This window comes from Lucilia sericata, unplaced genomic scaffold, assembly GCF_015586225.1.
Source record: "Lucilia sericata isolate MDLA Ls3-8-SP2 unplaced genomic scaffold, ASM1558622v1 Contig003015F_arrow, whole genome shotgun sequence".
NCBI lineage: Eukaryota > Metazoa > Arthropoda > Insecta > Diptera > Calliphoridae > Lucilia > Lucilia sericata.
Genome location: NW_023996642.1, coordinates 17,501 through 35,834, shown reverse-complemented (window position 1 = coordinate 35,834; position 18,334 = coordinate 17,501). Strand labels below are relative to the sequence as shown.

The window sequence follows — 18,334 nt, the reverse complement described above, 5'->3', positions numbered from 1 at the left end:
CCACTGGCAATGTTGGTGCTCGTCGCTCCTATGTGGTCAAAGAGGTTGAACGTCTTAAGGAGAATCGTGAAAAACGTCGTGCCCGCCAAGCTGAGATTAAAGAAGAGAAAAATGCCTTAATGAATCAAGATCCCGGTAATCCCAATTGGGAAACCGCCCAAATGATACGCGAATATCAATCTACCCTGGAATTTAATCCATTAATTGATGGCCAGGCCGTCGAAGATCATCAAATTACCGTTTGTGTACGTAAGCGACCATTATCACGCAAAGAGTTAAATCGTAAAGAAATTGATGTGATTTCGGTGCCACGCAAGGATACGCTTATTGTTCATGAGCCGCGTAATAAAGTGGATTTAACAAAATTTCTGGAAAATCATAAATTTCGTTTTGACTATGCCTTCGATGATCGCTGTGACAATGCTATGGTTTACAAGTGAGTAGTGTACAATTTTTCTATTTTTATTTTAGTTTAAACTTTTAGACTCGTTGGTAGAATAGACTATAGATTATACTTTCGTCCGTATTATAGGCTACAAGAAGTCCACACTGTAAAATAAATTCTAGTCAGGTCTTGAGACCAGATGTTATTCACTATGGGATAGACATTATTTTGACAACTATAGACTAGACTATAGACTAGACTATAGAATAGACTATAGACTAGACTATAGACTAGACTATAGACTAGACTATAGACTAGACTATATACTAGACTATAGACTAGACTATAGACTAGACTAGACTATAGACTAGACTATAGACTAGACTATAGACTAGACTATAGACTAGACTATAGACTAGACTATAGACTAGACTATAGACTAGACTATAGACTAGACTATAGACTAGACTATAGACTAGACTATAGATTAGACTATAGACTAGACTATAGACTAGACTACAGATTAGACTATAGACTAGACTATAGCCTAGACTATAGCCTAGACTATAGACTAGACTATAGACTAGACTATAGACTAGACTATAGACTAGACTATAGACTAGGCTATAGATTAGACTATAGATTAGACTATAGACTAGACTATAGATTAGACTATAGACTAGACTATAGACTAGACTATAGACTAGACTATAGACTAGACTATAGATTAGACTATAGACTAGACTATAGACTAGACTACAGACTAGACTATAGACTAGACTATAGCCTAGACTATAGACTAGACTATAGACTAGACTATAGACTAGACTATAGACTAGACTATAGACTAGACTATAGACTAGACTATAGACTAGACTATAGACTAGACTATAGACTAGACTATAGACTAGACTATAGACTAGACTATAGACTAGACTATAGACTAGACTATAGGCTAGACTATAGACTAGGCTATAGACTATAGATTAGACTATAGACTAGACTATAGACTAGACTATAGACTAGACTATAGACTAGACTATAGACTAGACTATAGACTAGACTATAGACTAGACTATAGACTAGACTATAGACTAGACTATAGACTAGACTATAGACTAGACTATAGACTAGACTATAGACTAGACTATAGACTAGACTATAGACTAGACTATAGACTCGACTATAGACTAGACTATAGACTAGACTATAGACTAGACTAGACTATAGACTAGACTATAGACTAGACTAGACTATAGACTAGACTATAGACTGGACTATAGACTAGAATATAGACTAGACTATAGACTAGACCAGACCAGATGTTATTTACTATAGGCTAGACATTACTTTGACTACTATAGACTAAACTATAGACTGGACTATAGACTAGACTATAGACTAGACTATAGACTAGACTATAGACTAGACTATAGACTAGACTATAGACTAGACTATAGACTAGACTATAGACTAGACTATAGACTAGACTATAGACTAGACTATAGACTAGACTATAGACTAGACTATAGACTAGACTATAGACTAGACTATAGACTAGACTATAGACTAGACTATAGACTAGACTATAGACTAGACTATAGACTAGACTATAGACTAGACTATAGACTAGACTATAGACTAGACTATAGACTAGACTATAGACTAGACTATAGACTAGACTATAGACTAGACTATAGACTAGACTATAGACCATAGACTAGACTATAGACTAGACTATAGACTAGAATATAGACTAGACTATAGACTAGACTATAGACTAGACTATAGACTAGACTATAGACTAGTCTATAGACTAGACTATAGACTAGACTAAAGACTAGACTATATACTAGACTATACTAGACTATAGACTAGACTATAGACTAGACTATAGACTAGACTATAGACTAGACTATAGACTAGACTATAGACTAGACTATAGACTAGACTATAGACTAGACTATAGACTAGACTATAGACTAGACTATAACCTAGACTATAGACTAGACTATATACTAGACTATAGACTAGACTATAGACTAGACTATAGACTAGACTATAGACTAGACTATAGACTAGACTAGACTATAGACTAGACTATAGACTAGACTATAGACTAGACTATAGACTAGACTAGACTATAGACTAGACTATAGACTAGACTAGACTAGACTATAGACTAGACTACTAGGACTAGACTGATAGACTAGACTATAGACTAGACTATAGACTAGGACTATAGACTAGACTATAGACTAGACTAGACTGACTATAGACTAGACTTAGACTAGACAAGACAGATTATAGACTAGACTATAGACTAGACTATAGACAAGACTATAGACAAGACTATAGACTAGACTATAGGTTAGATTACAGACTAACTGTATACTAACTATAGACTAGACTAAAGACTAGACTATAGATTCGACTAAAGACTAGACTATAGACTAGACTATAGACTAGACTATAGACTAGACTATAGACTATACTATAAACTAGACTATAAACTAGACTATAGGCTTGACTACAGACTAGACTATAGACAAAATTATAGACTAGACTAAACTATAGACTAGACTATAGGTTAGACTATAGAGTAGACTATAGAGTAGACTATAGACTAGACTAAACTATAGATTAGTCTATAGACTAAACTAATGTCTGTACTATAGACTTAAGATTAGACTAAACTATAGACTAGACTATAGTCTAGACTATAGACTAGACTATAGTCTAGACTATAGACTAGACTAAGGACTAGACTGAAGTTTAGACTAAAGACTTGACTATAGTACAATCTACAGTCCAGACTATAGTCCAACCTATAGTCCAGAATATTCCATCCTATAGTCAAGACAATAGTCCAATTTTTTAGTTTTTTGGTTTTACCTAAACATGGTCTTTCGAACCATTTGAACTTCTCTAGAATTTGATCATTTGAAAAGCATATAATGTTAAATGAAATCGAATGAGACTTTAATTTTTAAGCTTCCATCGTCCTTTGAACCTTAACTATTAAACCCAAAAATGAAAGATTTTACTAAAATTTATTTCAAATCTTTTAAAATTTATTTCCTTAACACTCTACGTTTTCCTTATAAACACTTCTCTGTAAGCCATGCAATAACCTTGTTAGCTATTACTACATCAAAAATTGAATAACATTCCTTAAAAGTCAATATTTATAAATAAAATTGAAACAAGACAGAAGAAAAAAAGACTTTGTCAAGCAAAGACCTCTACAACAGCTGATTGATCTTATATTTACAAAATATATATATATATAAAAACGTTGAATTTGAAAATATCTAAAGTCTGAAGCTTTATGAATGAGAGACATGGTCTACATACATATAGAAATCAACAAATATCAATACAAATAAAATGCAAAAAAATAAAAAAAAAGACAGCAATAAGTATAAGATAAAATACCATACATTGCCGACGTCGCCATACACGTCTCTACGAAATGATTAGTCATACAACTGAAGCTTAAACTGCTGCTATAAATACCATTCTTTCAATTTACTCCTCTTACACTCTACTCTTTTTTTGTTCAAGCATAAGTTTTGTATAATTTTTTCTTGTTACTTTTTCTTTAATTAACCAAAACCAAAAAAATAAAAAAAAATACAAACTTTAGCTTTATACGTTTTCAATTTGTAGATGACGAAGACTCTCAACGTTGTTTGTGTTAAAGGAAAATCTTATTTTAAAGTCTGGCTTTGTTGTGTCTAAAAAATACACAAAATTGCAAATTTATTTAATTTCTCATATAAATCTTGGTTTTTGTTTTCTTTGGCAAAAATAAGCTCAATAAACCTCTACTATATATAAGAGGATGCCTGCCCCTTTCTTCTTATTATATATTTTCTTTTTTTTTTTTTTTTTTGTTTATATTTCTTTCTTTTGTTTTGTTAATGCTACATTTTTTTTCTGTTGTAGCTATGAACTGGTTTAATCTTTGTATGCTATTCATTATTTCCTTATAAATTTTGTTTAAAAAATATTGATCGTTATAATGATGACTAAAGCTGCAGAGAAAAGTTTTTATATGAATGTGTTTTTTTTTTTCTCTTGTTACTTCCGAGTATTAGGTGTCTTTAGTTTAATTAGAAAGTCTAGTCATGTGTTAAAAAGGTTACAATTTTGTTATTCTTTTCTTTTACTTTTTTTTTCAAGAATAAAGTAGTTTATTAATTGTGGTTTAGAAATTATATTTAAATGATTGCGGTTCATTAGTATTTTTATGAGCAAACATTTTCTAAGATTTCTTTGGTTTCTTTGGAATAATTTCAAATGGGAATTTGTTTTTTATTTAAATAAATGACCTTAAAATGTTATGAAGATGATGACTAGAGTTCAGATTATAGACACAATTATAGACGAGACTGTAGATTTATCTATAGTACAGACTATAGACCAAACTATCGTCCAGACTATAGACTAATCTATAGACCTGACTATAGACTACTATTTATACAGACTATAGACTATTCTTTAGTCCAGACTATAGTTTACTCTATAATCCAGAATATAGTCTACTCTACAGTCCAGACTTTATTTTAATCTATAGTCCTCTCTATAGTCGAGGTTATAGTCCAGACTATAGTCTACTCTATAGTCCAGCCTATAGTCTACTCTATAGTCAAGACTATAGTCTACTCTATAGTCTAATGTAATCTATAGTCCAGACTATAGACTAATCTATAGTCCATACTATAGACTAATCTATAGTCCAGACTATAGTCCACTCTACAATCCACTGTATAGTCCAGACTATAGTCTACTCTATAGTCCAGACTTTAGTCTACCCTATAGTCCAGACTAAAGTCTACTCTATAGTCCACACTATAGTCTACTCTATAGTCCACACTATAGTCTACTCTATAGTCCAGACTATAGTCTATTCTATAGTCCAGACTATAGTCTACTCTATAGTCCAGACTATAGTCTACTCTATAGTTCAGACTATAGTCTACTCTATAGTCCAGACTATAGTCTACTCTATAGTCCAGACAATAGTCTATTTTATAGTCCAGACTATAGTCTACTATAGTCCAGACTATAGTCTACTCTATAGTCCAGACTGTAGTCTACTCTATAGTCCAGACAATAGTCTATTTATAGTCCAGACTATAGTCTACTCTATAGTCCAGACTATAGTCTACTCTATAGTCCAGACTATAGTCTACTCTATAGTCCAGACTATAGTCTACTCTATAGTCCAGACTATAGTCTACTCTATAGTCCAGACTATAGTCTACTCTATAGTCCAGACTATAGTCTACTCTATAGTCCAGACTATAGTCTACTCTATAGTCCAGACTGTAGTCTACTCTATAGTCCAGACAATAGTCTACTCTATAGTCCAGACAATAGTCTATTTTATAGTCCAGACTATAGTCTACTCTATAGTCCAGACTATAGTCTACTCTATAGTCCAGACTATAATTCATAAATTCTTTCGAAATATCATACTTTAACTAGCGATAGAGTTTTTAAGATAATATCAATGGTAATTACTAGATTTGAAGCAAATATCTAAAGTTTTAGACTTTTAAAAACTTTTTAAACATTTGGAATAAATGATGGTCCTACGAACCAAAAGAAATTATTTGGCAAAACAACACGATATAGTTTTAAAGATATTTTTTATTGCTATTGTTAGATATCAGCCATATTTGAACTGAAATTGATTTTCAATGAATGTTGGTCCTCCGAACCATGGGAAATCATTAAAAAAAAACATTATTGGTCCTACCAACCTATAGAGGCCTTTCGGAACAGAACTTTATACTAAACTAAAGATTGTTGTATAGTTCAAAAATCCTTTTTTGTTATTTAAACAAATCGTTTTTAACTAAAAATTTTACATTGAATTGTAAAAATAGTTTTTTTTTCTTTTCTCTAATGGGTTTGGCATAAACAATTTCAATTAACAATTACCCCATAAAATCAGAGATTCAAGTCAATAAAAACCCCTCAGTATTAATACAAAAGCACTTGTTTTCATTCATGGGTGTGTAAATTAGCACACAATTTCCCCAAATAACTAGCTATTTCCATGATACACATATTCAATTGTAACAAAAAAAAAAAAAAAGCAAATAATAAAATATCAAATTAACTTTTAAATATAAAAGTAATTTAATTTAAATGTTTATTAATTAACTTGTTATTTGTTAACTAAATTGTATTTAATGGCTGAATTTTCAGATACACTGCAAAACCTTTGGTCCAAACTATATTTGAAGGTGGCATGGCCACTTGTTTTGCCTATGGCCAGACCGGTTCGGGTAAAACTCACACAATGGGCGGCGAATTTAATGGCAAAATACAGGATTGTAAAAATGGTATATATGCCATGGCAGCTAAGGATGTGTTTACCTATTTGAATGGACCACGTTATCGTCACTTGAATCTAGTGGTATCAGCCAGTTTCTTTGAAATTTACAGTGGCAAAGTATGTTTCCAACATAACATAACATGTTTAACAATAATTTTTAATCTCTAATAATCCTTATCTTGTTTTAGGTTTTTGATTTACTCTCAGATAAACAAAAACTTCGTGTCCTGGAGGATGGTAAACAGCAGGTACAAGTTGTTGGTCTCACCGAGAAGGTAGTCGACAGTGTTGAAGAAGTGCTTAAACTTATACAGCACGGCAACAATGCTCGCACCTCCGGCCAGACCTCAGCCAATTCAAACTCATCACGTTCTCATGCAGTATTTCAAATTGTTTTACGTCCTCCCGGCTCCACAAAAATTCATGGTAAATTCTCTTTTATCGATTTGGCTGGTAATGAACGTGGTGCCGATACCTCATCGGCTAATCGTCAAACACGCATGGAGGGTGCCGAAATCAATAAATCTCTATTGGCTCTGAAAGAATGTATTCGTGCTTTGGGTAAACAATCGGCTCACTTGCCATTCCGTGTCTCGAAGTTAACGCAAGTTTTACGTGATTCTTTTATTGGCGATAAGAGTAAAACCTGTATGATTGCTATGATTTCACCGGGTTTAAGTTCGTGTGAACACACACTCAATACTCTACGTTATGCGGATCGTGTTAAAGAGCTGGTGGTCAAAGATGTATTACGTGAGGATGATGTGCTGCGTGAAGAAGATACCGAACAGTTAATGTATGAAGAGGATGAAGAGACTAATAATGTACAGCATGTCCAGCAGAGGCCCATTAAGCATAATAATCATACTAATCATAATAATAACAATAATAATAAGAACAATGGTCAGATGTCGGCGAGTGATTTGGCATTGTTGCGTTCGTTGAGCGTAAGTTTGAAAATTTTAGACTTGACTATTTACTAGACAATAAACTAGATTATAGAAAAGACTAGACATAAGACTAGACTATAGACTAGACTATAGACTAGACTATAGACTAGACTATAGACTAGACTATAGACTATAGACTAAACTATAGACTAGACTATAGACTAGACTACAGACTAAACTATAGACTAGACTATAGACTAGACCATAGTCCAGACTAAAGACTAGACTATAGACTAGACTATAGACTAGACTAGACTAGACTAGACTAGACTATAGACTAGACTATAGACTAGACTATAGACTAGACTATACTATAGACTAGACTATAGACTAGACTATAGACTAGACTATAGACTAGACTATAGACTAGACTATAGACTAGACTATAGACTAGACTATAGACTAGACTATAGACTAGACTATAGACTAGACTATAGACTAGACTTAGACTAGACTATAGACTAGACTATAGACTAGACTATAGACTAGACTATAGACTAGACTATAGGCTAGACTATAGACTAGACTATAGACTAGACTATAGACTAGACTATAGACTAGACTATAGGCTAGACTATAGACTATACTATAGACTACACTATAGACTACACTATAGACTACACTATAGACTACACTATAGACTAGACTATAGACTAGACTATAGACTAGACTATAGACTAGACTATAGACTAGACTATAGACTAGACTATAGACTAGACTATAGACTAGACTATAGACTAGACTATAGACTATACTATAGACTACACTATAGACTACACTATAGACTACACTATAGACTACACTATAGACTACACTATAGACTACACTGAAGACTAGACTATAGACTACACTGAAGACTAGACTATAGACTAGATTGTAGACTAGACTATGGACTAGACTATGGACTAGACTATAGACTAGACTATAGACTAGACTAGACTATAGACTAGACTATAGACTGGACTATAGACTAGACTATAGACTAGACTATAGACTAGACTATAGACTAGACTATAGACTAGACTATAGACTAGACTATAGACTGGACTATAGACTAAACCAGACTATAGACTAGACCAGACTATAGACTAGACTATAGACTAGACCAGACTATAGACTAGACTATAGACTAGACTATAGACTAGACTATAGACTAGACTATAGACTAGACTATAGACTAGACTATAGACTAGACTATAGACTAGACTATAGACTAGACTATAGACTAGACTATAGACTAGACTATAGACTAGACTATAGACTAGACTATAGACTAGACTATAGACTAGACTATAGACTAGACTATAGACTAGACTATAGACTAGACTATAGACTAGACTATAGACTAGACTATAGACTCGACTGTAGACTCGACTATAGACTAGGCTATAGACTAGACTATAGACTAGACTATAGACTAGACTATAGACTAGACTATAGACTAGACTATAGACTAGACAATAGACTAGACAATAGACTAGACAATAGACTAGACAATAGACTAGACTATAGACAAGACTATAAACAAGACTATAGACTAGACTATAGACTAGACTATAGACTAGACTATAGACTAGACTATAGACTAGGCAATAGAATGGACTATAGATTAGACTATGGACTAGACTACAGACTAAACTGTAGACAAGACTACAGACTAAACTAGTCCAGACTATAGACTAGACTATATTCCAGACAATAGACTAGACTGTAGTCCAGACTATAGACTAGACGATAGACTAGACTATAGTCCATACTATAGACTAAACTATAGTTCAGACTATAGACTACAGTATAGGTTATACTATAGTCCACACTATAGAGTATTCCAGATTAGACTATAGGCGAGACTATAATCTATAAACTAGACTATACTTTGTTTTGACTTCTATATATTAATTCCACCTTTAACATTTCCAGGAACACGATATGTCCGATGAATTACTTGTCCAACATGCTGCGATTTCCGATCTACAACAAACCGAAGAAATGGTTGTTGATCAACATCGAGCCATCAATGAATTCCTAACACAATTTCTACCCGAATCTATGCGTCTATATAATTTAACCAACTATGTCGATTATGATCAAGACTCCTACTGTAAAGAAGGTGAGGCCTATTTCACACAACTGGCCGAGATGGCTACCATGTGTCGGGATTTAATGGCTGATTTTCGGGCAAAAATGGCTAAAGAAGAAATGCTTTCATGCACAGTTAAACCACCAGGCAAACGTTAAAAAAAATGAATAACTAATTTAACAAAAAACGCCCTATTTAAAACACTCAACACACTCCTCCTCCTTCTCCTCAATAACACATTTATAAAGAAAGTAAATACTCTTCTTCTTTAGTGCAGTTTAAGCACTGAAACTGAAAGGAATAAACGAAAATGCATGTATTAAAGATAACTCTTTTTCTTTTTAAGTATTAATTTGTTTAATTTAAATAATAGAAAGAGAGAGAAAACAAAAAAAATATAAACTAAAATTGTTAAACAGATTAGAGCAAAAACAACCCAGCAGTGCCGTTTAAAAATGCACTTAAAACTTTAAATTAAAACTAAAAATAATAAAAAAAAAAAACAATTTTAAATTTTAAAAAACTAACAGCAACAAACTATACAACACACCATATATAATATTTATGATTAAAACAACAACAACAAAAAAGCAAATAAAAGAAAACTTATTTACTCACTTTAACTTTATTAAACAAAAAAAAAAAATTAAAAATCAAACTCAAACTCAAAACAGAAAGCCAGCAGCAGCAGCAAATGAAGAACTACAACTAAAACAACAATGTAATAATCCTGTTAGAAATGCTAATTTATGTTTTGTTAAATTAATATTAATAATAACGATTTTTTATTAGTTTTTTTTTACACTTTTAAACACACAAAAAAATTATTTTATTTTTTACAAAAAAGAAAACAGGAGTTAATAGAAAATTTCCTTACATTTGCCGTTAAAACAAAACAAAATATGTAAATAAATTTGTTATTTTATTATAACACAAATTTATTTAACAATATTTTTTTCTAAAAAAACATTTATTTTTGCTTAATTGTGTTTTAAAAATTTTAATGATTTTTGTGTTTCTAATATTATCCCTACTACTACCCCCACACCTCTACCCCCTTTGTATTTTTAATACTTATTTTTAAAATGATATTAATAATTTTATGTTTTTATATAGAATTTTTTTATAAAAAAAAAAAATTTTTTGCTAAATTTTTGAAAAATTAAACACAAGTATTATCAAATAATTACAAAACTGAAGATTTAATAAAACAAACAACAACAACAAGCTTTCGTTACAAAAAAAAATCTCAAAAAAGAACAACCTTGTAAAACAGAGAAAGTGTGAAAAGCAAAACCTTAAAAAATTCCCTTCAAAAAAAAAGCGCTTAATTGACAACACTACCATATAATTCCATAATTTGTTTTCTTTGTAAAAATGTCAAAATTTTTGTTTACAAATCCAGTTACAGTGTATAAACAAACCCCTGTTTATGTAGGAAAAAAACGCTTAAGCTTTTAGATTTTTACAAAAAAAAAAAGACACTAAAACTTAACTATTTTTTATCACAAATGAAGCATTTCTTTAAAACAAATCAAAATACTAGACTACGGGCTATTCTAGAGAGTAGACTTTAGAGAGTAAACTACAGACTAGGATAGAGGCTAGACTACAGTCAAGTTTAAAGTTTGTGCTACATATTAGTTTAAAGAATAGCCAACAGACTAGTCTAACTACAGACTATGATAGAAACTAGACTACGGACAAGAATAGAGACTAGTCTACAGAACTAGAACTAGTCTACAGACGACAGAATAGATTCTAGTCTAGAGACTAGAGTACAGACTAGGATAGAGACTAGTCTGCACACTAGGATATAGACTACAGACTAGGATAGAGACTAGATTACAGACTAGGATAGAGAATATAATACAGCCTAGTTCAAAGAATAGACTACAAACCAATCTAAGGATTAGACTAAAGACTAGTCTAGAGACTAGACTACAGATTAGGATAGAGTAGACTAAACTACTAGAATAGTTTAGCTAGACTAGACTAGAACGGTCTTGTCTAGAGATGAGACTGTAGTCTAGTTTGGAGACTAAACTACAGTCTAGTTCAGAGACTAAACTACAGTCTAGTTTAGAGACTAAACTACAGTCTAGTTTAGAGACTAAACTACAGTCTAGTTTAGAGACTAAACTACAGTCTAGTTTAGAGACTAAACGACTGCCTAGTTTCGAGACTAAACTACAGACTATAGACTTGATCTGTCTAATTTAGAGTCTAGAATTTAGTTTGTAGTCTAGTCTAGAGCCTAGTTCAGAGACGTCCAGAGTCTAGTCTAGAATCAAGAGTGTAGTCTAAAGTCCAGAGTCTAGTTTAGAATCTAGAGTCTAGTTTAGAATCTAGAGTCTAGTTTAGAATCTAGAGTCTAGTTTAGAGTTAGTTTATAATTAGTTTATAATCTAGACTAAAGTCTATAGTTTACTCTAGAGTCTAGTTTAGAGCCTAATCTAGAGTCTAGTTTAGAGTCTGATCTAGAGTATAGTTAAGTCTAGTCTAGAGTCTACTTTAGAGTCTTGTTTAGAGTCTGTTCTATAGTCTAGTTTAAAGTCTGGCCTAGAGTTAAGTTTATAGTCTAAGCTATACTCTAGTTTATATTCTAGACCACACTCTAGTCTTTAGTCTCTACTACAGTCTTGTCTAAAGGCTAACTTTGGACCTAAATACTTATTAATAAAATTATTATATTATTAATTTATAGCTTTGTTTTCCAACTCCCAAACAAAACTTTCCAAGTAATCCCTATACATACACACACAAAAATTACAAACTGTCATTGTGCTCAATTCCGTAGACTATTTTTGTTCTTCTTAAAATAACTAAAGAAGTTTTTGTATTAAAAATGTAATAAAAACAAACTCTTAAAACTATTTTATATTTAACATAAAACAAATCCTAGAATTTTCTTTAAGCATAATATATTTAACAAAAACCAAATTTAACCTGCACTTTTCTTTCCTCTTAAAAAACAACAAAAACCTAATTTAGTATTAACCTACCTCTCTATATATCCGGCCTGCAAAACCTAACAAACCCGCTAAAAAAACTTTCTTAAAATTTAACCAAATTTAAGTTGTTAAAAACTAAAACAAACAATTTATTTTGTTTAACTAAATTTAAATATTCATTCCGTTAAATTTTTTTTATAAAAAAAATTAAAAAACTTTTAATATTTTGGTCTATAATGAAAAAAATTCAAATTTTTTTAGTAACAAGGCTTAATAATGTGCGTTTTTTTAAAGAAATTAAACTGAAAACTAATAAAGAAAAATTATATTAAAAAAGAAACTTTTCTGTTATACAAGTGCTTCAAAGTAAGAAAAAAATTAATAAACAAAAAAGGAAGAAAAAATTAATTATATATTTAGATTCTAATAATTATTAAATTATACAAATAAATAAACGACAAGAAAAACCTATTATATATATAAAAAAAAAAACAAATAAAACCAACAAAATCAATTAAAGTTAAAGCGTTTTTAATTAAACAAATATTATACATCAGGAACATCAGTATCATACTAATTGATTCCATTAATGGTTACGATATTTTTTCTTTTTATTGCTTTTTACTGCGTAGATTAAGCCCTATACTCCAAATTTTTATTCAGAATAGGGCTAAAAAAGTGAAAACTTACCTTTATTGTTTAACATCCAGTTGAACACATACACACTATTGTTTTAAAAACACCATAGGCGTTCGATTTTTTCGAACAAGTTAAAAAATTATCTAATATACTATACAATATCATCGTTTAAAGCTATAAAGCCAGGATCATCTACTAGTTCTTGATCAACAAGTTCATCAGCATTATAGTCCGTGTCGGTATTAATTACAGCATCGGGATCGTCCACATCTACCATTTCATAATGGCTATCTAAAAATTTTACATTTTTTTGATGCAATTTCAAGTGATACTGAAACAAAAAACGAGGGATATTATAAAAACCAATTCATTACTCATTGGACTTCACATACCTCCAAATGATGTTTTCTACGAAAAGGTTTCGAACAGAAACTACACTTAAATCTTGGCTCATCTTCGTGTATCGTTCGCACATGCATTCTCAGCGTCTTATGTGTGGCAAACTTATGATTACAAATATCACATTGAAAATATTGTTCGGTATGCGTTAGAAGATGTGTTTTCAAATGTTCCATCATTAAATAATCTTTGCCGCAGATATTACAAACATATGGCCTATCTCCAGTGTGAGTTCTCATGTGTACCTTTAAATCGGTTTTAGCAATAAACGTTTTATCACATTCCGTACATTTAAAATTGCGTATATTATTGTGTCGATTCATGTGGTAGAGATAGTGGGCCTTTTGATTAAAGGTTTTCTGACAAATGTTACACTGATAGGCCGGCTGTTCGTTGTGTATTTTCATGTGTTGATGCAAACTGGGCAGGGATTTTAGTTCACGGGCACATATACTGCAGGGATATTTATTGTCATGTACTTCGGTTCTGGAAAAGACGGTGGCAAATTTGAAACCATCTTTTATTTAGTTCTGTTATCGTTGGGTCTTCAGGCGGTTTTTTTGTAAATCATTAAAGAGATTGTTGTTGTAACTTACTTATTACTTACTTACTTACTTACTTACTTACTTACTTACTTACTTACTTACTTACTTACTTACTTACTTACTTACTTACTTACTTACTTACTTACTTACTTACTTACTTACTTACTTACTTACTTACTTACTTACTTACTTACTTACTTACTTACTTACTTACTTACTTACTTACTTACTTACTTACTTACTTACTACTTACTTACTTACTTACTTACTTACTTACTTACTTACTTACTTACTTACTTACTTACTTACTTACTTACTTACTTACTTACTTACTTACTTACTTACTTACTTACTTACTTACTTACTTACTTACTTACTTACTTACTTACTTACTTACTTACTTACTTACTTACTTACTTACTTACTTACTTACTTACTTACTTACTTACTTACTTACTTACTTACTTACTTACTTACTTACTTACTTACTTACTTACTTACTTACTTACTTACTTACTTACTTACTTACTTACTTACTTACTTACTTACTTACTTACTTACTTACTTACTTACTTACTTACTTACTTACTTACTTACTTACTTACTTACTTACTTACTTACTTACTTACTTACTTACTTACTTACTTACTTACTTACTTACTTACTTACTTACTTACTTACTTACTTACTTACTTACTTTACTTACTTACTTACTTACTTACTTTGTAACTTACCTATGCTTTTTATGCTCCTGTAGATTTTTAAATTCCAGCTGACAGGGAACACAACTATACTCTCTTTTCTTACCCACTCTTTCAGCATTCTTTCTCCGGTTAGTATTATTCAGTCTTCTCCTTTTCGCTCGATTTGTACCTTTTAATTCTATCACATTTTCCAATGACTCACCCTCATCATCACACATTTCCTCTTCGATTACATATTCCACATCACTATATACTGAACTAGTCTCTTCCGGTTTTTCCTCTGTATATATATCGTATTCTACAGTATTTCCATTGCTTTCATTTAATGTTTCTTGTTTGCTTTCATCGTCTAGCAGCTCATAGATTTCGGTAACATAATCCGTTTTATCAATGATCGGCTCCAAGTCTAAACGAATTTGCGGTATTGTTTCTTGGGAGCTGTTTGGATTTTCGGTTATTTCTTCGGCAGAGAAACGATATTTTATGTCGGTAATGGTAGGTTGTTCGATGTCTAATTTCAATTGTTCGGCCAGTGTTTGTATATTTAGGGGAGCTGCATTCGTTTCCGTATTTGTTTGGTTTAGAGTATTCGAGAAATCTTCTGTTTGATATAAAGGACTTTCCTGATCTATTTCTGTTTGCTGTTGAGAGTTCTCTCCTAGGTAGTGAAACTCATTTTCATTGTTTGGATACTCAGAGTTTACACTTTCCTGGTAATCACTACTTTGGTTTGCTGGGTATTCAAGGGAGGAGGTTTCCTGATACTCATTCACCACATTATCGGGAAATTCTTCAATGGAAGTTTTTTCATACTCATTAGCAGTTATTAGGGCATAATCTTCCCGAGCGTTTTCCTGATATTCACTGGTTATTTTAACATATTCATTTGCTAAGCTGCTATATTCCTCTGCAGATTCCACCGGCTCCTGGCCATTGTCTTGAGGCATTTCTTCATCTTTCTGTTCAGTTTTAAGTTTATTCGAGTTTAACTGTTCTTCATATAGATTTTGTAAGTATTCCAACGTCTTGTAGGCTTTGTCTTTGAGTTTTTTGAAAAGTTTCATTTGTAAATCACAACTATTGCACAAAAATTGCGGATAAGCATCGCCCTTAGTAAGGGAAATCTAAATAACATATTAAAATTGAATAAAACTATATTTTTATATGTTTTTGTATCCCTTCACAAAGACTTACATCCAATAGATTTTCATATAGCAGACCAGCCTCACTTAACTGGAGACCATCCTCGTGTTGTCCACTATTTTGATATAAACATTCATAATCACCATCCTGATTGGGGCTACGGCACACCCGACAACTGTTTATTAAATCAGGATTTGTTATTAACATAATTTAAGAAATTTTCACTAATATTTTTACACTAAATTAATATCTTTTTTTAAGATTTTATTGAAATCTCATAGAAAAAATATTTGTTTACCACAGACAATCACAGAGAAGTGATGACAATAATTAAAAAATAATTTCTAGCGTTTTTTTTTTAAATAACCAACAACACTATTTTCGTACTTCTAGGACGAAGAATAACTAAAACGGACGGCGTTGAAATGTTTTACCAAGTCGTCTGATATTGAAATCTATGTTTTCGAGTTAAAATTTAAGAAAAGTTGCTTAAATTATTAAAATTAAACGGATTAAATAACAAATTTCATGAATTTATTAAAATTTCTATAAAAAGAATTAACTTTTAATTAAGTAAAATTTTTTAACGCCGTTATTTTTTTTTTTACTAACGGCGTTGAAACTTGATATCAGCATCTGACTAATTTATTATTGTTTTGTTTTTTGTTTATTTTTTATTTGCATGAAAAGAACATAAACGGGAATTTTTAAGATAAAAGCTAAATGGGTTCGGCAGCAAAATCTTTGCAGGATTCTTTAAAAAATATCGATATCGAGGACTTACAATATGTGGAAACAGATTTATGTTTTTATCAACTGGTAAGTGTTGTTCCCTTAAAAATAACTGATCATAATTAAATGACTAATACTTCCTATTCTAGGTATCTTTGGGATTCCTTTATATGGTGATGACCGCACACGTAGTCAATTTATCTTACAAAGATTAATAATTTTAGCACAACATCCTTCCTCTGGCAAAGGCCTTACTGCGGGAGTAACATCACTGGCCACCAGTGATGTATTAAGAAATTATGCCAAATTGAATCCTCAGAATTGGAGATTACATATTGTTGAAGCTTTAGCCATTATCAAAGCTAAAAGAGTGTTGCGCCGGTTGGGTTTATGCTGGCTAGAAATATATCATCAATTTTTACCTCATGTGGCGGAAATCAGTGTACACATACACCCCCTACTTAAGGCGTTGTATGTTCTAGCCGAACGCTTAACACCGGATCAGGCCAATCAGCTTATACAGCACATTAATAAAAAATATCAAACTGATATTCAAGATTTGCGTTTCTATGATTGTTGCTATTTAGAGGTCTTTCTGCTAAACTGGCTGAATAAACGTATTATAACGTTGGGCGATCGCCAGCTTAAGGGCAGTAATATACAGTTGCTGATAGAGTATTTTAAATTTAATGATATGGCTGGTATTAAGGATTTGCTAATAGAGACCATAAATCAAAATTTGAAAAATCCAGAAACTGATAATGTGGCTTTAGTGAATAATAACAATAGCCAAGATTCTGGTGTTTATATGTCACAGCATATGGTTGATAGTAGTAAAACACTGCCTACTGTTGATAATAAAGAAACAGTTGTTCAGCCGCCTTTAGCGCAACAGTCAGACTTTGATAGTACGGAACGTTATTCAATAACAAGAAAAAATGCTGGTTATGTTTTGATTATAAATCAAAGTAGTTTTTATAAGGAAACTGATCCAAAATATCGGGTAAATATTAACGTTTTTTTTTTTGTTTCTGTTCTACAGTCTACTCTATAGTCCAGACTATAGTCTACTCTTACAGTTTATCTAATTTTTTCTGTTTTAAAAAGCATCTCGTATCATTTATGCATGATACCATACCTGCACGTAAAGGCACTAACGTGGATCGTGATAAACTAAAGGAACTTTTTTCCTCATTCGGTTATATACCATTGTTATATGAAAATCTTACACATTTAGAAATATTACATCAAATACGAGAAAATGTTAAGAGAAGTCTACTAAAAGATTCCATAATTATTTGCATACTATCACATGGCATGGAAGGTAAGGGAATAGAATAGAACTTTTTGATTAGGAAATCATTTTTTAAAGCAATTTTTTTTGGATTTTCAAGGTGTTGTATTTGGTTCAAACAGTGTGCCGATAGCTATAACGGAAATTAAGGAAA

General features: G+C 31.5%; 3 protein-coding genes across 3 annotated transcripts in view; 2 read left to right on the top strand and 1 right to left on the bottom strand.

Annotated features, from left to right (window-relative positions):
• The first annotated feature begins 6 nt into the window (after window positions 1–6).
• LOC119614516 (kinesin-like protein Klp10A) lies at window positions 7–11,330 on the top strand. Its single transcript, XM_037970640.1, has 4 exons — window positions 7–436; window positions 6,611–6,857; window positions 6,929–7,687; window positions 9,611–11,330. Exons 1-4 carry the CDS (start codon window positions 120–122, stop codon window positions 9,926–9,928), a joined length of 1,641 nt encoding a protein of 546 aa, XP_037826568.1. The 5' UTR covers window positions 7–119; the 3' UTR covers window positions 9,929–11,330.
• Window positions 11,331–13,480: 2,150 nt separating this feature from the next.
• Window positions 13,481–16,467, bottom strand: LOC119614519 (zinc finger protein 287-like). The gene is made up of 4 exons (XM_037970643.1): window positions 16,206–16,467; window positions 15,042–16,135; window positions 13,756–14,248; window positions 13,481–13,694 (listed from the first exon to the last, which is right to left on the bottom strand). Exons 1-4 carry the CDS (start codon window positions 16,359–16,361, stop codon window positions 13,515–13,517), a joined length of 1,923 nt encoding a protein of 640 aa, XP_037826571.1. The 5' UTR covers window positions 16,362–16,467; the 3' UTR covers window positions 13,481–13,514.
• Window positions 16,468–16,789: 322 nt separating this feature from the next.
• Window positions 16,790–18,334, top strand: part of LOC119614518 (caspase-8-like) — a 2,148-nt gene continuing 603 nt past the window's right edge. The window contains exons 1-4 of the mRNA XM_037970642.1: window positions 16,790–16,973; window positions 17,036–17,889; window positions 17,994–18,210; window positions 18,281–18,334. The exon at window positions 18,281–18,334 is cut by the window's right edge and continues 83 nt beyond it. Of these exons, the coding sequence (XP_037826570.1) occupies window positions 16,958–16,973; window positions 17,036–17,889; window positions 17,994–18,210; window positions 18,281–18,334 (1,141 nt within the window). The 5' untranslated portion in view covers window positions 16,790–16,957. The remainder of the gene's footprint in view (window positions 16,974–17,035; window positions 17,890–17,993; window positions 18,211–18,280) is intronic.

Coding starts and splice junctions, on each gene's coding strand:
- LOC119614519 (XM_037970643.1), bottom strand. CDS start 16,361: ATGTTAATAACAAATCCTGATTTAATAAACAGTTGTCGGGTGTGCCGT. Junction 16,136..16,205: donor TATATGAAAATCTATTGGAT/GTAAGTCTTTGT, acceptor TATGTTATTTAG/ATTTCCCTTACTAAGGGCGA. Junction 13,695..13,755: donor GTAGAAAACATCATTTGGAG/GTATGTGAAGTC, acceptor TTTTTGTTTCAG/TATCACTTGAAATTGCATCA.
- LOC119614516 (XM_037970640.1), top strand. CDS start 120: ATGAATCAAGATCCCGGTAATCCCAATTGGGAAACCGCCCAAATGATA. Junction 6,858..6,928: donor TTGAAATTTACAGTGGCAAA/GTATGTTTCCAA, acceptor ATCTTGTTTTAG/GTTTTTGATTTACTCTCAGA. Junction 7,688..9,610: donor CATTGTTGCGTTCGTTGAGC/GTAAGTTTGAAA, acceptor TAACATTTCCAG/GAACACGATATGTCCGATGA.